Source organism: Elephas maximus, chromosome 16, assembly GCF_024166365.1.
Source record: "Elephas maximus indicus isolate mEleMax1 chromosome 16, mEleMax1 primary haplotype, whole genome shotgun sequence".
Classification (NCBI taxonomy): domain Eukaryota; kingdom Metazoa; phylum Chordata; class Mammalia; order Proboscidea; family Elephantidae; genus Elephas; species Elephas maximus.
The window spans coordinates 26,673,011-26,695,128 of record NC_064834.1 but is presented as its reverse complement, the minus strand read 5'-3'; the positions used below and the strand labels follow the sequence as shown (position 1 = coordinate 26,695,128).

General features: G+C 38.4%; 1 protein-coding gene across 1 annotated transcript in view; it reads right to left on the bottom strand.

The window, feature by feature from the left end:
- Positions 1-308: 308 nt before the first annotated feature.
- TMEM26 (transmembrane protein 26) overlaps positions 309-22,118 on the bottom strand; it is a 69,002-nt gene continuing 47,192 nt past the window's right edge. Inside the window, exons 5-6 of the mRNA XM_049855607.1 lie at positions 7,326-7,402; positions 309-2,487 (exon numbers count right to left, since the gene is read on the bottom strand). Coding sequence (XP_049711564.1) covers positions 2,063-2,487; positions 7,326-7,402 — 502 coding nt within the window. The 3' untranslated portion in view covers positions 309-2,062. The remainder of the gene's footprint in view (positions 2,488-7,325; positions 7,403-22,118) is intronic.

Below are 22,118 nucleotides of genomic sequence, written 5' to 3'. Positions count from 1 at the left end.
ATGTTGTGGAAAAAAACATTCAACATCAAACAGTCGACATGAAAACAGATTTTGCTGAGGCATTCTTATAAATAGCAGTTATTATTTTGCTTTCAGTGCTAAGCATTTTAAATAACATGCCCTTAAGTGCTATCAAGTTCTTTACTTCATATAAATATAATATGCTGACTTTAACTTTCAAAAACTAATTGTGGAAAATTAAAAATGTATTGCATTAGTTTCACATATAATTTTACAATCATCATATTGCTTAAATTAGAAAAACAAGGAAGAAAAGAAAGAAAAAGAAACATATATGATTACAGGCACTGAAGAAACCATTCACTGGAATATATGCATTTCTCTGTATGAAAAGAGAATTTGTCGATGAAACTTTTCGGCAGATATTTTGAACGAATATCAGGTCATACAGAGATTTATACATAAAATTGTCCCTACTGGCTCTCAGTAGGCTACACCCTCTATAAGGCCATACCCTGCCTTGTCTTTAATATCCCCTTTGAATTTCTGAGCATAATAATATAGAAGGAACTATTCTTGAACCCCTAAAGAACAGTATTGGAACTGTTTGTCTCATATAATTTCTACTATAGAGCAGGGTGAATATTCATGCTATATCTTTAAGCAAAAATCACTTTTAAAAGTTCTGAATCACCTCCATCTGCAAAGTACAGAGGTCTATAAAGGGATAGCTTGGCTAGTTCAATACGGGAAAATGACGTCTTAGCACAGGGAAAAACCCAAAACCAAACCCGTTGCGGTCCAGTTGATTCGGACTCATAGCGACCCTGTAGGACAGAATAGAGCTGCCCCCCACACGGTTTCCAAGGCTGTAATCTTTACAGAAGTGGACTGCTATGTCTTTCTTCCATGGAGCGGCTGGTGGCTTCCAACCGCGTAGCTTTCAGTTAGCAGCATAGCCGCGGGCTTAACCACTGTGGCACCAAGGATCCTTAGAACAGGGAACTAAAGCAAATTCTTCATTGCCACACTACTGTGGCATATTGTCATCACTAATCAAGGGCAGTTGGCTGTGCCTAGGGCTGATGCAATCCTCTGTCACCAAGGTGTTCCCTGAGACCAAAGGTGGCCTCCCACAGAGGTCGTTCAGAGGAGCTACAGCTATGCTTGCTACTTGCTGGCAGACACCACAAACTGGTAACATTTAAAGGGCCTAAACACCTCTATTCCTTGCTTCAGTGGTTCTCTGCATCAACCCATGTAATCCAAACTCGCAATACCGAAAATGCTAAAGTAGGGTTAAGGAAAATTCTGACAAATACCTCGTATCACGTTCAGAATGGCAATTGTGACTTTGCTAGCATTTTACCAGTATTTTCTGTCTTGCAACCAGTGGATGTGTAACTGAAATGGCTTGCTGTGTGTATATGGTAGTACCCTAGCCAAAAGCAATAAAATATCTGTAAGAATATATGCACCATGACAGAATACCACATAAGCCCAAAACAATGATTTTCCAGGGAGGGCCTGTGCGGCAAAGAACAGGGCTCTCTATGGCATGGAAGCTGGGCAGAGGTTTTCACTGCTTCCAGCCCACAGTGAGGTAATGTTAAAGGCACTCTTCCCTTTCTTTGTTCTGCGTTCACTGAATGTACATTTTTGGATGTCAGAGGGACACTGCAGAAAAGATCAGACGAGATAGTTTGACAATGGAGCCAAAGTTCAAAGCTTCTGCATTTTCAGGTACCAGTCGCGGCACTGTTTGTCTGCAATAGATCTTTCCAGGGCATGTCACTGCAACCCAGTCCAAAGCTTTTCAGACAGTTCAAGCCAAACAAATCACTTAGTCGTTCTGAACGACTAAAACATCTGATACCATCACATAGAAGTTGCACTGATAGCCACTAATCAAAGTTCCTTCTATTGAGTTGAAAAAAGAAAATCCTTCGACTTTGGTTTAAGAACATTTTTTTTTTAATGTGGTTCTTTTGAAAATTATTGTATGCCAAGGTAAAAAAAAAAAAAAAAAAAAGAGGGAGATCCTGTCTGTGAGAAGAACCAGAAAGTTAACCATTCCATCATGCTTCCAGTAAGTAAATATCTATGGAGTTGGGGGACAGTTGTCAGAGGTGACTTGTGAAACCTGCAAAGGGATAGCTGAGCCCTCCTTAGAATTGCTCTCCCAGCCCGTTGGTAAGAGGCCACTCTCAGCTGGTTGACCCGAGCAGTTGTCCTCTTCTTTCTGGCCTTCTGACTGGTTTCGCATGGAAGCCCGGACTCCCAAGGCCAGCACTACCAGGCGATAGAGTTGTAACACCACCACAAGGAAATTCTTCACAGCAAAGAACACAAGCATCTGGTTTATCACTTTAAAATAGGTCATTAGTATGAGACGCACGACAAGAAAAGGCCCATCTTGTATGAAGACGCTGATTCCGATATTCCACAGATCGGCACTGTACTGGCAAAAGAACAGGCTGGGGAATCCTCTGGCTGTCACAGCCGCAGGGCACACGACGTGCTGTACTGAAAATGAAAGACAGACCAGTTAAAGTGTCCTAGAAAAGGTAGACATTGTTCTGCTGTGATTCGTAAGGTTTCCACTGGCTAATTCTTTTCAGAAGTAGACTGCTGAGTCCTTCTTCCTAGTGTGTTTTAGTCTGGGAGCTCAGCTGAAACCTGTCCACCGTGAGTGACCCTGCTGGTATTTGAATACCGGTGGCATAGCTCCCAGCATCACAGCAACACAAAAGCCCCCACAGCATGACAAACTGACAGGTGTGTGGGGGGACTATATGAAGATGACACAACCTTGCTTGCCAAAAGTGAAGAGGACTTGAAGCACTTACTGATGAAGATCAAAGACCACAGCCTTCGGTATGGATTACACCCCAACATAAAGAAAACAAAAATCCTCACAACTGGGCCAATAAGCAACACCATGATAAAGGAGAAAAGACTGAGGTTGTCAAGAATTTCATTTTACTTGGATCTACAATCAACACCCATGGAAGCAGCAGTCAAGAAATCAAAAGACATATTGCATTGGGCAAATCTGCTGCAAAAGATCTCTTTAAAGTGTTGAAAAGCAAGGATGTCACCTTAAGGACTAAGGTGTGCCTGTCTCAAGCCATGGTGTTTTCAATTGCCTCATATGCATGTGAAAGCTGGACAATGAATAAGGAAGACAGAAGAAGAATTGACACCTCTGAATTGTGGTGTTGGAGAGGAATATTGAATATACCGTGGACTGCCAAAAGAATGAACAAATCTGTCTTGGAAGAAGTACAACCAGAGTGCTTCTTAGAAGCAAGGATGGCAAGGCTAAGTCTCACATACTTTGGACATGTTGTCAGAAGGGATCAGTCCCTGGAGAAGGACATCATGCTTGGTAGAGGGTCAGTGAAAAAGAGGAAGACCTTCAAAGAAATGGATTGATACAGTGGCAGCAATAATGGGTTCAAGCATAGCAACAATTGTGAGGATGGCACAGGGCTGGGCAGTGTTTCGCTCTGTTGTGCATGGGGTCGCTATGAGTCGGAACAGACTTGACGGCACCTAACAACAAGGAAAGGTAGACATATAGGATAATAAGATGGGGGCATGTCATTAACAGTGGGTGCTATGCTTGTATATGATTTTGTAATTTAATTCTGGGTGGAACAAGTGAAACCATCCTGCTATTTTACATGCTAGGTCATTTTATGTTCAAAACGGGTAAGCTGTCAACATTCCAATAAACCACATAAAAAAAAAAGTCAGTCCTCTACTTTCCCTTCACTTAAAAAATTTCAGAGCACTCCCTAGTCCTCACACAAAACACAATTAAATACTAAAGAGAATAAAGAATAAAGGAAGCCGCCATGTCTGTCCTTGGGTCTGCAGTGTAGGGAAGAAGTCAAGGCCTGACTTCAGGGAGCTGGCTGCTTCTCCATTTTCTACGAGTGAGACAGTGGCCTAGTTACTCAACTTTGTTGGGCCTCAGTTTCCTCATTTGAAAACTGGGATAATGATATTATCTGTGAGGAGAAGAATACTGATTCATTGACTCATTTTGTTTCCGTGGGGATTGTACTGGATTGACTCGTGCCCCCATGACAAACCCCCCACCACCAAAAAAAAAAAATTTCAGGCCTACCCGGAAACTCAGAATGTGACTTTATTTGGAAATAGAGTCTTTGCTTATGTAATTAGTTAACATGAAGCCATAGGGTGAGCCCAAGTCTAATGTCACTGGTATACTCATAAGTAGAGGGCACACAGAAGCAGAAAGTCACACAGAAGGAAAAAGGCCACGTGAAGACTGAGGCAGAACTTGGAGCGAAGCAGCTGCAAGCCAAGAAATGTCAAGGACTGCCCGCAACACCCAGATGCTCGGAAGAGGCATGGAAGGAGTGTGGCCCTGCTGGTAGCTTGATTTCAGACTTCTAGACTCCAGACCAGAGAGAGAATAAGCTTCTGTTTATTTAAATCACCCAGTTTGTGGTAATTTGTTAAGGCAGTTCTAGTAGCCAAATACATGGCTGAATTTGCGTTAGAGTAACACTCCTGGCTCCTCTCTGCTTTCTCACCCACCTTACCCTTTTGATAATGAGTGATTTGCCTGACATGTTGGGAGATGGAACAGAGTATACGTGGCTCTATCCCTCTGGATCCTCTCTTTAGAATCTACTTATTTATTTGTGCATTTGGCTATGTGTATAAATTGTGTTGGAAAATTCAAGTGCGTATATTCAAATTTAAACTTAATTAATGTTAAACATCTTTCTAATGATGTGAAAAAGATGTCCAAAGAAATTCCATTGTTATTTTGTTCTAATTCCTCATGGTTTTGTTTCACAGTTTACAAGAAAAGACTGGATATAATTACCAATTTTCTAGTTAAATAAAAGGAGGTCCAATCAACAGATGAACTTTTTGGTTTTCATTTCTAAAATGTAAATTTGATTCAGGGTCAAGGGTGAGAAATAATCCTTTTTATAATCATGAAACCTTCCATTTGGAGTTTTCAAACAAAGAAAGCCTTTGCCTACTGGAGCCTGCAAATATTCTTAAGCTGCTTTGTTGATATGGGGGAATATAATGTACTGTTTGTTGGAAAATACAATAGTGATTTAGTCAGAAGTAACATTTGGTCTTTGTTTTTCAAACAGCTGCATAACATTATCACCCCTGAAAGTTTACAAAATTTCTTTCTTAAATAAAAATTTTCTTAGCCAGGCTATAAACCACAAAATATGGGAGAAGGGTGAGGATTAGCAGAGTGAATGCCAAAAGAAAAACCAATATAAGATCAATAATAGCCTTTCCTAAGAAGTTAGGGTCAGGAAATGGTTCCCAGAGGACCCCCTGAGGGTATTACTAGGCATCTAAAGTGATGGTGCCGAATATTTTTTCAATTGACCTATGGGCTGTAGGACAAAAATCTTTGTGTGTGTGTGTGTGCGTGTGTGTGTGAATATGTGTGTGTGCTTGTGTGTGTTCTGGGCATACATTTGTCATTATTAATTGGGAACTGGTTTTTGGTATCTCAAAAACAAAACAAGCAAACAAAAAAATACCACTCTTCCCATCCACTTTGGTAACAATTTTGTTTGCCAATAGTGAATGCTAGGATCTGAAATGGCCTCCGAGACCTCTAGGTATATGAAAGATACAGAAAGAAAAATTAAGTAACTCCATCATGGATTGAATTTTGTCACCCCAAAAATGTGTGTATTAACTTGGTTAGGCCATGATTCCCAGTATTCAGTGGTTGTCCTCCATTTTGTGATTGTAGTTTTATGTTAAAGAGGATTAGGGTGGGATTGTAACACCCTTACCAGGTCACATCCCTGATCTAAACTAAAGTGAGTTTCCCTGGGGTGTGGCCTGTGCCACCGTTTATCTCTCAAGAGATAAAGGGAAAGGGAAGCTAGCAGAGAGTGGGGACCTCATACCATGCAGAAAGCAGTGCCGGGAGCTAAGCACATCCTTTGGACCTGGGGTCCCTGCACAGGGAAAATCTTAGTCTGGGGGAAGATTGTTGAGAAGGCCGATAGAGAGAGAAAGCCTTCAACTGGAGCTGACGCCCTGGATTTGGACTTTTAGCCTACTTTACTGTGAGGAAATAAATTTCTCTTTGTTAAAGCCATTCACTTATGGTATTTCTGTTATAGCAGCACTAGATGACTAAGACACTGTCCTAAAGATTAATTCTAATCCTGAGGCCATCAGAATAGGGTGCAATAAAAAAGAAATCTGAGCTGAGGAAAATGTAATGATTAAATCCTAGAATTTCTTCAGAGTAAGGTGGTATCCAGGAGAATTCCAAATCAAATTAAAATGTTCCTACAAGTTGTGGGATGACTGCTTATCAGTGCTGTCCAATAGAACTTTCTGTGATGATAAAAATGTTTTATATCTGTGCTGTCCAATATGGTGCCATATGTGGCAATTGAGGACTTGAATGTGGCTAATGTGTCTGAGGGAAACCCTGGTGGTGTAGTGGTTAAGTGCTATGGCTGCTAACCAAAGGGTCGGCTGTTTGAATCTACCAGGTGCTCCTTGGAAACTCTATGGGGCAGTTCTACTCTGTCCTATAGGACCATTATGAGTCGGAATTGACTTGACAGCAATAGGTTTGGGTTTTTTGGTTGAATGTGTCTGAGAAAATGAACTTTTAATTTTATTCAATTTTAACTTAAAGAGCCATACGTAGCTGGTGTCTACTGTACTAGACAGTGTAGCTCCAGGCCATCACTAGCATGAAATGCCTAGAAAACATTTCATTTCTTACAAAACCTTGATGGTTTATGACTTCATTAAAGTAAGACCAACAGGATTCCAAGGAACACCTGAAAAGATTTTTAATTTTCCATGTGGTCTTGAAACTGCTCTTACTTGCTCTGAGGTTCTAATACATGAGTCTGACAAAGAAATTAAAAATGACTTCTTAAAAATATGAAGAGCTAACACTTATGTGCCAGGAACTATGCTGGGCACTTTATCAACTGCATCTTATTTAATCATTACAAGAACCCTAAGGCTAGCTGCTATTATCAGCCCCATTTCATGGATGAAAAAACTGAGGTACAGATGCACTAACTAATTTGCAGGAGGTTTTACAAATCATAAGTGATGGAATCACTGTTTGAAGTGGGCGTAAAGCTCTGATCCACTCTACATCTTTAGGCTCACCATGTACCAGGGTGAATCCACTAATGGTTTTCCTAAGCTTCAGTCTGCTTTTCTTCCAAACTGAACTGGAGCTGACACTGGGATATGGACACAATAATCCTCTTAATCATCTCCTTAGCTTTAGTACAGTTGGTAATCAAGGGTTGTAATTTTCTCTTTCCTAGCGCAAACATCAAGACACTTACCTGCAAGGTCAAGTGGAAACTGCAGCATGCTCCAAGTCCATATAGCCAGGATGGCATAGACCAGTGCAGGGCTGTTCCTAGAATGCAGACAAAATTTTAAATTAATAATAAAAATTATGATTCTGTGCAGAAAAATCGTCTCAAATCATATTTAGGTATATCCTCAATAAACCTATTGTGAGTTGTCAAAATATCTTGATCATATAAGAAATTCATGAATAATCCATTCAAGATCATGATGGGATAATGAAGTGAAAAAAAAAAAAAACAAAGCTGAGACTTGCGATGCGATCCAATTTCCACATGTGCAATTATGGCAAACTCTGATTGCATTATGGCAAGGTCTCTTGGTCCCCTTTTGCTGTCTTTAGTTTTAAAAATTGTGGAAACATTATGAGAGAAAGACTAGGGGAAAAGTTACACATTGCTGTGGGTATTCAGAGGGCTGATTTCAAGAAAAAGTGATAATTGTCCTAAGATCTTGAGACTCTAATTGAAAAGACATCTCAAGAGGGTTAGATGATGCTCAAAAATTAAAAGCTCAGCATGTGCAAGGAAACTAACATCAAGTGGAAAAAAATGTGGAAAGCTAAATTCATTAAGGTCTAGGAAGGTAAGAACTGTGTCTGTTTTGTTTACTGTTGTATCTCCAGTGCCTAGAACAGTGCCTGGCAAATAATAGGCGCTCAACATATATATGTGGAAGGAATGGGTGAATGTAAAAAAGAAAGGGTCCACCTTTGGGCAAATATACAAATGTCGTAGACCTAAGAGAATGATGTCAAAGGCTAAAGTCAGAAAGAATAGAGATTACAGAAATGCAAGGGATAGATAATAAAAGAATCATTAAAGGCACATTTTATAAGCAAAAATACAAAGGAAGCTATCAACTTGTGGTCACTGATATAATTCCAGATTATGTTTCTATCTTCTCTGTCAAGAGTGATTTTCAGATTGGAGAGGGCTAGAAAAGCATCAGAGAAGAGTAATTGAAACCGAAGTAAATGAGGAGATTGTAAGGGATAACTTTCAATGCTTCAAGTGCTGAGGCCCTGAAAGATTAGATCCCAAAACCCTGAAAGAATTCGTAAATGAGATTTCTAAGCCATCGTTTCCTGCCTTGGCAGAAATAATAGTGGAGACAAGGCTGGCAACAGAAAAATGAAGCTTCAGCTTTCAAAATGAAGCAGAAATACTCCTTAGACTAAAAAGGCACAATTTACTATTAATTCCTAGTTAGATTATGTAAGTGATTATTTTAAAATTTCCTGTGAGTCCTTTAAGAAGAGAGTAATCACTAGAAATCAGTACAGTTTCCTTAACGACAAATTATACTCAACTAAGTTTCTGTCTTTCTTTTTTGTTTTTTAAATACAGTTAGAATTATCAAGCAGGTAATACTATATAAGTTGATAATAGACATAATGCATTTGGATTTAAACAAGGTTTCTGAAAAATTTCCCATAGTTTTCTCATTAACAAGATTAAGAAATTTTTTTCTGGCTGTGAATATTGTTAGATGGATTCTTAGCTGTTTAAACAACTGTCCCCAAAGGGAATTCTCTAATGGTTTGCCACAGACTCTGCCCTTGGTTCTGTTCTACTTCACATTTCATCAATGACTTTGTTGATGACATTGATGGAATGCTTCTCATATGTACATATGACATTCAGCTTGAATGGAAAACCAATACACTGCAAGACACAATCAGGATCCCGAAAGATCTTGACAGGATGTAACTGGATGACCTAGAATAGGATGGAAGAGGTAGCATTTCACAGCAGCAGCCATGAAAAAGTCTCAAGGACTTTCTCTTACTATTATCTAATTAGGAGTCCACAGCGTGACATGATTTATGATTTTCCAAAACCAAATGCAATCATAGGTTGCTTCACAAAAGTAGTATAAAGTCTAGAATTTTAAGTAGAAGTGTCTTGGCAATCCAGACTATAACAATTCCCTCTGCAATATCGATGTCTATATATAGTAGACCTTCAATAAGTGCCTAAATTTTTAAATAATGTTACCCACAGTTTCTGAGCTCATACTATGTGCCAGGTAGTTTCTAAATGTTAACTCTATTATCCTACTTAATCCTCTTAAACCCAGTGCCATTGAGTTGATTCTGACTCATAGCGACCCTACAGGATGGAGTAGAACTGACCCATAGAGTTTCCAAGGCGAGCCTGGTGGATTCGAACTGCCAACCCTTTGGTTAGCAGCCGTAGCACTTAACCACTACCCCACCAGGGTTTCCTTAACCCTCTTAACTACTCTATTTTATCAATGAGGAAACTGAGGCATAGAGAGTTGAAGTAACTTGCTGAAAGTAATGTTGAGAACAGAAGTAAAACTGGATAGCTGATTTCAAAATTTACCGTTTTAAACGTTACATTATATTAATTTCATGGATGAAATAAAAAGTTTTAGCCCCACTCTACTCTACAATTCAGAACATACCTGAAGTATTAGGTCTTGTGCTTCATGTTTCAAGACGAACATTTATGAAGTTATTGTATCAAAGGAGAGAGACTAGTATGGTGAGGGAACTAAAAGCCAGGTTATATGTGGTATAGTTCAAGAAACTAAAAACTGGTGGAGATTACTTAAAAATTCTTATTTCATCTATTTAAAGGGTTGTCATGGAAGAGAAATTAAACATGACTTCAGAGGATCAATTCAGATTCAAATGATTAAGTTTACACCTGTAATGATACAAATTTCATCACAATAGAAGGAGGTACTTTCTAATAATGTTACCTCAAAATAAAATGAGTTGCTCCTGGGGCTGGTATATTCTTTATTAGTGAAAATTTTCAAGTAGAGGCTGGACAAAAATTTGCTGAGGATATTTTGGAGGAGATTTTGCAATAAATATAAAAATTATTTTATTTTTTTATAAAATACATTTTACAATAGATGGTCACTTCTGAGGAGACCTGTCCGCATAGTGGTTAAGAGTTCAGCTGCTAACCAAAAGGTTAGCCATGAGTCAGAATTGATTCCACAGTGATGGGTTTGGTTTTTTGCTTTGGTCACTTCGAAGTTTCTTCTAATCCCAAAATTCAGCAATTCTATGAAAAACTCACACGCAGTCTGTCTGCAAGACAGTAGAAAGTAAAAGTAAAGCATGAGCGAGCTGTGGTGGGGGTGGCCATAATTCACATCCTAGCTCCACCCTCACTAGAGAGATAGGATGTGGGACCTCAATCCTAAATTGACCACTTAACTAGTTGCATGACTATGACCAAGTAATTTAACATCTGTATGCTTTGGTTTCCCCATCTACAAAATGAGGATGACAATAATAGTAGTTATTGGATTTTATATAACAATTTTATTAAGAGTATTATTTAAGTATATTAAACATATAAAGTTCTTAGCAAAGCATCTAACAGACTAAATATGATAGATCACAACAAGTTATTTATTTTAATTTTCAGACACTTGTCTGACACCCTTCAGCTTATAAAATGGGGCTAATGATAGTATGACTGTATAGTGTTACTGTAGAAAGTAAAGAACTTATTACAACTAAGGCTCTTAGAACGGTGCTTGAGACACAGCAAGTGAAAAATAAACATTATTATTATTATCATTATGTGCACATGCTTCTTAAACTCTTTATGCCTCAATTTCATCATGATACAAAATAGGGATAAATGATAGCCGAACACTAGCCATAAATAATCCCAGTGCTGTTTCTGTTGTTAGGTGTCGTTAAGTGGGCTATGGCTTATAGCAGCCCTATGTACAACAGAATGAAACACTGCTCAGTCCTGTGCCATCCTCAAAATCATTATATTTGAGCCCATTGTTGCAGCCACTGTGTCTATCTCCTTGACAGTCTTCTTTTTCACTGACCCTCTACTTTACCAAGCATGATGTCCTTCTCCAGGGACTGGTCCCTACTGATAACATGTCCTATATACATGAAACAAGGTATCGCTATTCTCACTTCCAAGGAGCACTCTGGCTGTACTTCTTCCAAGACAGACTTATTGGTTCTTCTAGCAGTCCATGGTATAGTCGATATTATTGGCCAGCACCATAATTCACAGGCCATCAATTCTTCTTCCATCTTCCTTATTTATTGTCCAACTTTTGCACGCATATGAGGTGGTTAAAAATATGGCTTATGGAGAGGAAAACAAGGCGATATAGGACGATACAAGTTAGGTTTTTACTTAGAAAACTAGGGGTAAATATTAAGGTAACCACAAAGAGGTCTAACAATCCCATAACTCAAAATAAAAACCAAGAAAAACATAATGACTCAGCAAACATAAATTCAACTACTATGAAAACGAGGAACAAGCAATTTACAAAGAAAAACGTCTCAGCACACAAAAAAGTAAGTGGAAAAATGAAATTGTCAACAACACACATAAAAAGGCATCAAAATGACAATACTAAACACTTACTTATCTATAATTACGCTGAATGTAAATGGACTAAATGCACCAATAAAGAGACAGAGAGTCTCAGACTGGATAAAGAAACGCGATCCGTCTATATGCTGCCTACAAGAGACACACCTTATACTTAAAGACACAAACAAACTAAAACTCAAGGATAGAAAAAAATACATCAAGCAAACACCAATCAAAAAAGAGCAGGAGTAGCAATATTAATTTCTGACAAAATGGCCTTTAAAGTTAAATCCACCACAAAGGATAAAGAAGGACACTACATAATGATTAAAGGGACGATTGACCAGGAAGATATAACCATATTAAATATTTATGCACCCAATGACAGAGCTGCAAGATACATAAAACAAACTTTAACAGAACTGAAAAGTGAGATAGACACCCCCACAATTATAGTAGGAGACTTCAACACACCACTTTCAGAGAAGGATAGGACTGCCAGTAAGAAGCTCAATAGAGACACGGAAGACCTAATTGCTACAGTCAACCAACTTGACCTCGTAGACTTATACAGAACACTCCATCCAACAGCTGCAAAGTATACTTTTTTTCTAGTGCACACGGAACATTCTCTAGAATAGACCACATATTAGGTCATAAAACAAACCTTTGCAGAATCCAAAACATTGAAATATTACAAAGCATTTTCTCAGACCATAATGCCATAAAAGTGGAAATCAATAACAGAAAAATCAGAGAAAAGAAATCAAATACTTGGAAACTGAACAATACCCTGCTGAAAAAAGACTGGGTTATAGAAGACATTAAGGAGGGAATAAAGAAATTCATAGAATGCAACAAGAATGAAAATACTTCCTATCAAAACCTTTGGGACGCAGCAAAAACAGTGCTCAGAGGTCAATTTATATAGATAAATGCACACATACAAAAAGAAGAAAGAGCCAAAATCAGAGAACTGTCCCTACAACTTGAACAAATAGAAAGCGAGCAGCAAAAGAATCCATCAGGCACCAGAAGAAAACAAATAATAAAAATTAGAGCTGAACTAAATGAATTAGAGAACAGAAAAACAATTGAAAGAATTAACAAAGTCAAAAGCTGGTTCCTTGAAAAAATTAACAAAATTGATAAACCATTGGCCAGACTGACTAAAGAAATATGGGAAAGGAAACAAATAACCCGAATAAGAAATGAGATGGGCCATATCACACCAGACCCAACTGAAATTAAAAGAATCATATCAGATTATTACGAAAAATTGTACTCTCACAAATTTGCAAACCTAGAAGAAACGGATGAATTCCTAGAAAAACACTACCTACCTAAACTAACACAATCAGAAGTAGAACAACTAAATAGACCTATAACAAAAAAAGAGATTGAAAAGGTAATCAAAAAACTCCCCCCCAAAAAAGCCCTGGTCCGGACGACTTCACTGCAGAGTTCTACCAAACTTTAAGAGAAGAGTTAACACCACTACTACTAAAGGTATTTCAAAGCATGGAAAATGATGGAATTCTACCTAACTCATTCTATGAAGCCACCATATCCCTGATACCAAAACCAGGTAAAGACACCAAAAAAAAAGAAAATTACAGACCTATATCCCTCATGAACATAGATGCAAAAATCCTCAATAAAATTCTAGCTAATAGAATTCCACAACATATCAAAAAAATAATCCACCATGACCAAGTGGGATTTATACCAGGTATGCAAGGTTGGTTTAATATTAGAAAAACCATTAATGTAATCCACCACATAAATAAAACAAAAGACAAAAACCACATGATCTTATCAATTGATGCAGAAAAGGCATTTGACAAAGTCCAACACCCATTCATGATAAAAACTCTCACCAAAATAGGAATTGAAGGAAAATTCCTCAGCATAATACAGGGCATCTATACAAAGCCAATGGCCAACATAATTCTAAATGGAGAGAGCCTGAAAGCATTTCCCTTGAGAACGGGAACCAGACAAGGATGTCCTTTATCACCACTCTTATTCAACATTGTGCTAGAGGTCCTAGCCAGAGCAATTAGGCTAGACAAAGAAATAAAGGGCATCTGGATTGGCAAGGAAGAAGTAAAATTATCTCTATTTGCAGATGACATGATCTTATACACAGAAAACCCTAAGGAATCCTCCAGAAAACTACTGACACTAAAAGAAGAGTTCGGCAGAGTCTCAGGTTACAAAATAAACATACAAAAATCACTTGGATTCCTCTACATCAACAAAAAGAACATCGAAGAGGAAACCACCAAATCAATACCATTCACAGTAGCCCCCAAGAAGATAAAATACTTAGGAATAAATCTTACCAAAGATGTAAAAGACCTATACAAAGAAAACTACAAAGTACTAGTGCAAGAAACTAAAAGGGACCTACATAAGTGGAAAAACATACCTTGCTCATGGATAGGAAGACTTAACATAGTAAAAATGTCTATTCTACCAAAAGCCATCTATACATACAATGCACTTCCTATCCAAATTCCAATGTCATTTTTAATGTGATGGAGAAACAAATCACCAACTTCATACGGAAGGGAAAGAAGCCCCAGATAAGTAAAGCGTTACTGAAAAAGAAGAAGAAAGTGGGAGGCCTCACTCTACCTGATTTTAGAACATATTATACAGCCACAGTAGTCAAAACAGGCTGGTACTGGTACAACAACAGGCACATAGACCAATGGAACAGAATTGAGAACCCACATATAAATGCATCCACATATGAGCAGCTGATATTTGACAAAGGCCCAGTGTCAGTTAACTGGGGAAAAGATAGTCTTTTTAACAAATGGTGCTGGCATAACTGGATATCCACTTGCAAAAAAATGAAACAGGACCCATACCTCACACATGCATAAAAACTAATTCCAAATGGATCAAAGACCTAAACATAAACACTAAAGATCATGGAAGAAAAAATAGGGACAATGTTAGGAGCCCTAATACAAGGCATAAACAGAATATAAAACATTACTAAAAATGACGAAGAGAAACCAAATAACTGGGAGCTCCTAAAAATCAAATACCTATGCTCATCTAAAGACTTCACCAAAAGAGTAAAAAGACCACCTACAGATTGGGAAAAAATTTCCAGCTATGACATCTCCGACCAGTGCCTGATCTCTAAAATCTATATGATTCTGTTTAAACTCAACCACAAAAAGACAAAGAACTCAATCAAAAAATGGTCAAAGGATATGAACACGCACTTCACTAAAGAAGATATTCAGGCAGCTAATAGATACACAAGAAAATGCTCTCGATCATTAGCCATTAGAGAAATGCAAATTAAAACTACCATGAGATTCCATCTCACTCCAACAAGGCTGGCATTAATCCAAAAAACACAAAATAATAAATGTTGGAGAGGCTGCGGAGAGATTGGAACTCTTATACACTGCTGGTGGGAATGTCAAATGGTACAACCACTTTGGAAATCTATCTGGCGTTTTCTTAAAAAGTTAGAAATAGAACTACCATACAACCCAGAAATTCCACTCCTCAGAATATACCCTAGAGAAATAAGAGCCTTTGCACGAACAGATATATGCACACCCATGTTTATTGCAGCACTGTTTGCAATAGCAAAAAGCTGGAAGCAACCAAGGTGTGCATCAATGGATGAATGGTTAAAAAAAATATTGTATATTCACACGATGGAATACTACGCATCAATAAAGAACAGTGAGGAATCTGTGAAACGTTTCATAACATGGAGGAACCCGGAAGGCATTATGCTGAGGGAAATTAGTCAAGTGCAAAAGGACAAATATTGTATAAGACCACTATTATAAGATCTTGAGAAATAGTATAAACTGAGAACACATTCTTTTGTGGTTACGAGAGAGGGGAGGGAGGGAGGGTGGGAGAAGGTTATTTACTGATTAGTTAGTAGATAAGAACTACTTTAGGTGAAGGGAAGGACAATACTCAACACGGGGAAGGTCAGCTCAACTGGACTGGACCAAAAGCAAAGAAGTATCTGGGCTAAACTGAATGCTTCGAAGGTCAGTGGAGCAAGGGCGGCGGTTTGGGGACTATGGCTTAAGGGGACTTCTATGTCAATTGGCAAAATAAATTCTATTAAGAAAACATTCTGCATCCCACTTTGAAGTGTGGCGTCTGGGGTTTTAAATGCTAACAAGTGGCCATCTAAGATGCATCAATTGGTCTCAACCCACCTGGATCAAAGGAGAATGAAGAACACCAAGGTCACATGACAACTATAAGCCGAAGAGACAGAAAGGGCCACTTGAACTAGAGACTTACATCATCCTGAGACCAGAAGAACTAGATGGTGCCCGGCCACGACTGATGACTGCCCTGACAGGGAGCACAACAGAGAACTCCTGAGGGAGCAGGAGAACAGTGGGATGCAGACCCCAAATTCTCATAAAAAGACCAGACTTAATGGTCTGACTGAGACTAGAAGAATCCCGGCGGTCATGGTCCCCAAACCTTCTGTTGGCCCGGGACAGGAACCATTCCCGAAGACAACTCATCAGACATGGAAGGGACTGGACAATGGGTTGGAGAGAGATGCTGATGAAGAGTGAGCTACTTGTATCAGGTGGACACTTGAGACTGTGTTGGCATCTCCTGTCTGGAGGGGAGATAAGAGGATAGAGAGGGTTAGAAACTGGCAAAACAGTCACGAAAGGAGAGACTGGAAGGAGGGAGTGGGCTGACTCATTAGGGGGAGAGTGAATGGGAGTATGTAGTAAGGTGTATATAAGTGTATATGTGAGAGACTGACTTGATTTGTAAACTTTCACTTAAAGCACAATAAAAATTATTAAAAAAAAATTATGGCTTGGGGAGGCAGAGCCAACATGGTGCTATAGACAGAAGCACCATGCTGTCCCACTACAGCAAAGACAAATGTCAATCCTGGAACCCTGAGCATCAAATGAAGAGATAAAGAACTCAATCAAGATGATTTACAACAGGGTACCAGAGAGGTTAACCTATAAATGACAACAACATCAGAATAATAAATGAGGGAATAAACAGTGTAGGTATAGAACTTTTGAATGGCGAGGAAGGCAAGGCAATACCAAGTGATAGAAGACTGGTTTAAACTTAGGAAGATAAGGTTAAATTTCAAGGTAACAACAAAGAAAGTTAACAAACCTACTCATCAAAATAAAGAAGAAAAACATAAGGTCTCAGTAAACACAAAATCTACAAACAAAAAAGAAATGAAAAAAAAAATTCACAAACAAAAGGAATTCAGCACAGGAGAGTAAGAGGAACAAAGAAAAATGTCAGCACCATGGAAAAAAAGCACTACAGAATGACACCAATAAACTTGCACCTATCAATAACTACACTGAATGTAAATGGCCTAAATACAGCCATAAAGAGACAGAGACTGACAGAATGGATTTAAGAAAAAACAGAACCCATCAATATGCTGTCTACAAAAGACACATCTTAGAAATAAAGACATAAATTTGTTAAAAATCAGGAGGTAGAAAAAAATACATAAAGCAAACAGCTACCAAAAAAGAATAGAAGTATCAATACTAGTCTCAGATAAAAAACTTTAAAACAAAATCCACCATAAAAGACAAAGAATGAAGTAAAAAGACCACCTACAGACTGGGAAAGAATTTTCAGCTATGACATCTCCGACCAGCGCCTGATCTCTAAAATCTACGTGATTCTGTCAAAACTCAACCACAAAAAGACAAACAACCCAATCAAGAAGTGGGCAAAGGATCTGAACACACACTTCACTAAAGAAGATATTCAGGCAGCCAACAGATACATGAGAAAATGCTCCCGATCATTAGCCATTAGAGAAATGCAAATTAAAACTACCATGAGATTCCATCTCACACCAGCAAGGCTGGCATTAATCCAAAAAACACAAAATAATAAATGTTGGAGAGGCTGCGGAGAGATTGGAACTCTCATACACTGCTGGTGGGAATGTAAAATGGTACAACCACTTTGGAAATCTATCTGGCGTTATCTTAAACAGTTAGAAATAGAACTACCATACAACCCAGAAATCCCACTCCTGGGAATATACCCTAGAGATACAAGAGCCTTCATACAAACAGATACATGCACACCCATGTTTATTGCAGCTCTGTTTACAATAGCAAAAAGTTGGAAGCAACCAAGGTGTCCATCAACGGATGAATGGGTAAATAAATTGTGGTATATTCACACAATGGAATACTACGCATCGATAAAGAACAGTGACGAATCTCTGAAACATTTCATAACATGGAGGAACCTGGAAGGCATTATGCTGAGCGAAATGAGTCAGAGGCAAAAGGACAAATATTATATAAGACCACTATTATAAGATCTTGAGAAATAGTAAACCTGAGAAGAACACATACTTTTGTGGTTACGAGGCGGGGAGAGAGGGAGGGAGGGAGAGGGTTTTTTATTGATTAATCAGTAGATAAGAACTGCTTTAGGTGAAGGGAAAGACAACACTCAATACATGGAAGGTCAGCTCAATTGGACTGGACCAAAAGCAAAGAAGTTTCCGGGATAAAATGAATGCTTCAAAGATCAGCGGAGCAAGTGCGGGGGTCTGGGGAACATGGTTTGCAGGGACTTCTAAGTCAATTGGCAAAATAATTCTATTATGAAATCATTCTGCATCCCACTTTGAAATGTGGCGTCTGGGGTCTTAAATGCTAACAAGCGGCCATCTAAGATGCATCAATTGGTCTCAACCCACCTGGATCAAAGGAGAATGAAGAACACCAAGGCCACACGACAACTAAGAGCCCAAGAGACAGAAAGGGCCACATGAACCAGAGACCTACATCATCCTGAGACCAGAAGAACTAGTTGGTGCCCGGCCACAATCGATGACTGCCCTGACAGGGAGCACAGCAGAGGACCCCTGAGGGAGCAGGAGATCAGTGGGATGCAGACCCCAAATTCTCATAAAAAGACCAAACTTAATGGTCTGACTGAGACTGGAGGAATCCCGGCGGCCATGCTCCCCAGACCTTCAGTTGACACAGGACAGGAACCATCCCCGAAGACAACTCATCGGAAATGAAAGGGACTGGCCAGCGGGTGGGAGAGAGACGCTGATGAAGAGTGAGCTAATTATATCAGGTGGACACTTGAGATTGTGTTGGCAACTGTTGTCTGGAGGGGGGATGGGAGGGTAGAGAGAGAGGGAAGCCGGCAAAATTGTCAAGAAAGGAGAGACTGAAAGGGCTGACTCAAGAGGGGGAGAGCAAGTGGGAGTAGGGAGTGAGATGTATGTAAACTTATATGTGACAGACTGATTGGATTTGTAAACGTTCACTTGAAGCTTAATAAAAGTTATTTAAAAAAAAAAAAGACAAAGAATGGTATTATATAATGATTAAAGGGATGATCCATCATGAAGACATAACCATCATAAATATCTACGCACCCAATGACAGGGCTCCAAAATACATAAAACAAACTCTAACAGTACTGAAAAGAGAAATTGACAGCTTCACAATAATAGTAGGAGACTTCAACACACCACTCTCAGTAAAGGACAGGAAATTCTAGAAAGAAACTCAACAAAGATACAGAAGATCTAAAGGCCAGAACAGCCAAATTGGCCTCATAGACATATATAGAACACTCCCCCCAACAGCTGCAAATTACGCATTCTTTTCCAATGCACATGGAATGTCCTCCAGAACAGACAACATCTTAGGCCAAAAAGCAACCCTCAAGAAAATCCAAAACATTGAGATAATATGAAGTACCTTCCTTGATCACAACACAATCAAAGTAGAAACCAGCAACAGGAAGAGCAAGGAAAAAAAATCAGTTACGTGGTAACTGAATAACACCCTGCTTTAAAACCACTGAATAATAAAAGAAATAAAAAATGGAATCCAAAAATTCCTAGGATCAAAGAAGAATGAAAACAATATCAAATCCTTTGGGACACAACAAGGGCAATGCTCAGAGGTCAATTTATAGCAATAGATGCACACATCAAAGAAGAAGAAAAGGGCAAAATCAAAACATTACCTGCACAACTCGAACAAATAGAGAACAGCAAAAAAGCCTATAGCCATTTAAAAAGTAAGGAAATAATAAAGATCTGAGCAGAAATAAATGAAATAGAGAATAGAAAAACAGTAGAAAGAATCAACAAAACCTAAAGTTGGTTCTTTGAAAGGATCGACAAATCAAGAAACCACTGGCCAAATCGACAAAAGAAAAAAGGAGAGGATGCAAATAACCCAACTAAGAAATGAGATGGGGGACATTACAACAGACCCAACTGAAATAAAAAGACTCATAACAGATTACTATTAAAAACTATACTCCAACAAATTTGAAAACCTAATGGAAATGAACAAATTTCTAGAGACACACTACCTACCCAAACTAACATAAACTGAAATTGAAAATCTGAACAAACCCATAACAAGAAATTAAAAAGTTAAAAAAAAAAAAAAAACTCCAAACAAAAAAAAAGCCCTGGCCCAGATGGCTTCACTGGAGAATTCTACCAAACATTTAGAGAAGAGCTTATACTACCAGTACTACTCTTAACTATTTCAGAGCATTGAAAAGGAAGAGATACTTCTGAATTCATTCTACAAAGCCAGCATAACCCTGTTACCAAAACCAGGCAAAGACACCACAAAAAAAGAAAATTACAGACCAATATTGCTCATGAATATAGATGCAAAAATTCTAGCCAATAGAATTCAGCATCATATTAAAAAAAATAGCACACCACAACTAAGTGGGCTTCATACCAGGTGCACAAGGATGGTTCAACATTAGAAAATGAATCAACGTAACCCAGCACATAAACAAAAGAATCACATGATCATCTCAATTGGTGCAGAAAAGGCATTTGACAAAATCCAACACTTATTCCTTATAAAAAAAACTCTCAATAAAATAGGTATTGAAGGGAAATTCCTCAACATAATAAAGGGCATCTATACAAATTTTTTTTTTTTTTTTTATACAAAACCAGTGGGAAACTCTGGTGGTGTAGTGGTTAAGAGCTATGGCTGCTAACCAAGAGGTTGGCAGTTCAAATCCACCAGACGCTCTTTGGAAACTCTATGGGGCAGTTCTACTCTGTCCCATAGGGTTGCTATGAGTCAGAATTGACTTGATGGCAATCGGTTTGGTTTTTTTGGTTTATACAAAATCAACAGCCAACATCATTCTTAATGGAGAGAGGCTGAAAACATTCTCCGTGAGAACAGGACCAAAAGAAGAATACCCTTTATCACTACTCCTATTTAACATTGTGCTCGAAGTCCTAGCTAGAGCAATAAGGCGTGAAAAAGAAATAAAGGACATCCAAATTGGTAAGGAAGAAATAAAACTGTCCCTATTTGCAAATGATATACTATACAAAAAAAAAAAACATACGTAGGAATAAATTTAACCAGGGATGCAAAAGATTTGTACAAATAAAACTACAAAACACTACTGCAAGAAATGAAAAGAGATCTACATAAATGGGAAAATATATCTTGCTCATGGATAGGTAGACTCAACACTGTGAAAAAATCAATTCTACCCCCCCCAAAAAAACCCAAAGCTATCTACAAATACAATTCTGATCAAAAAAAAAAAAAACAGCATTCCTTAAAGAGATGGAAAAACCAATCATTAACTTTAAATGGAAAGGGAAGAGGCCCCGAATGAGTAAGGCACTGTTCAAGAAGAAGAATAAAGTAGGAGGACTCACACTACCTGACCTCAGAACCCACTATACTATGGTAGTCAAAACAACTGTGGTAGTCAAAATAGCCTGGTACAGGTACAATGACAGATACATTGATCAATGGAACAGAATTGAGATCCTGGATGTAAATCCATCCACCTGTGGTCATCTGCTCTTTGACAAGGGGCCAAAGTCCATCAATTGGGGAAAAGACAGTCTTTTTAACAAATGGTGCTGGCAAAAATTGGATGTTCATCTGCAAAATTGGAACAGGACCCATACCTCACACCATACACAAAAACTAATTCAAAATGGATCAAAGACCTAAATATAAAAGAAAAACTATAAACCATAATTAACAACACACAAACTCTAAAAGATAAGGTAGATGACTGGGATCTTCTAAAAATTAAACACTTATGCTCATCAAAAGACTTCACCAAAAAAGTCAGAAGACAACCTACAGACTGGGAAAAAATTTTGGCTCTGACAAATTGGACAAATGCTTAATCTCTAAAATCTACAGGAAAATCCAACACCTCTTAAAAAAAAAATAATAATCCATTTAAAAAATGGGCAAAGGAAATGAACAGACACTTCACCAAAGAAGACATTCAAGTGACAGACTCATGAGGAAATGCTCTCGATTACTAGCCATTAGAGAAATGCAAATCAAAGTCACAATGAGATACTGTCTCACCCCA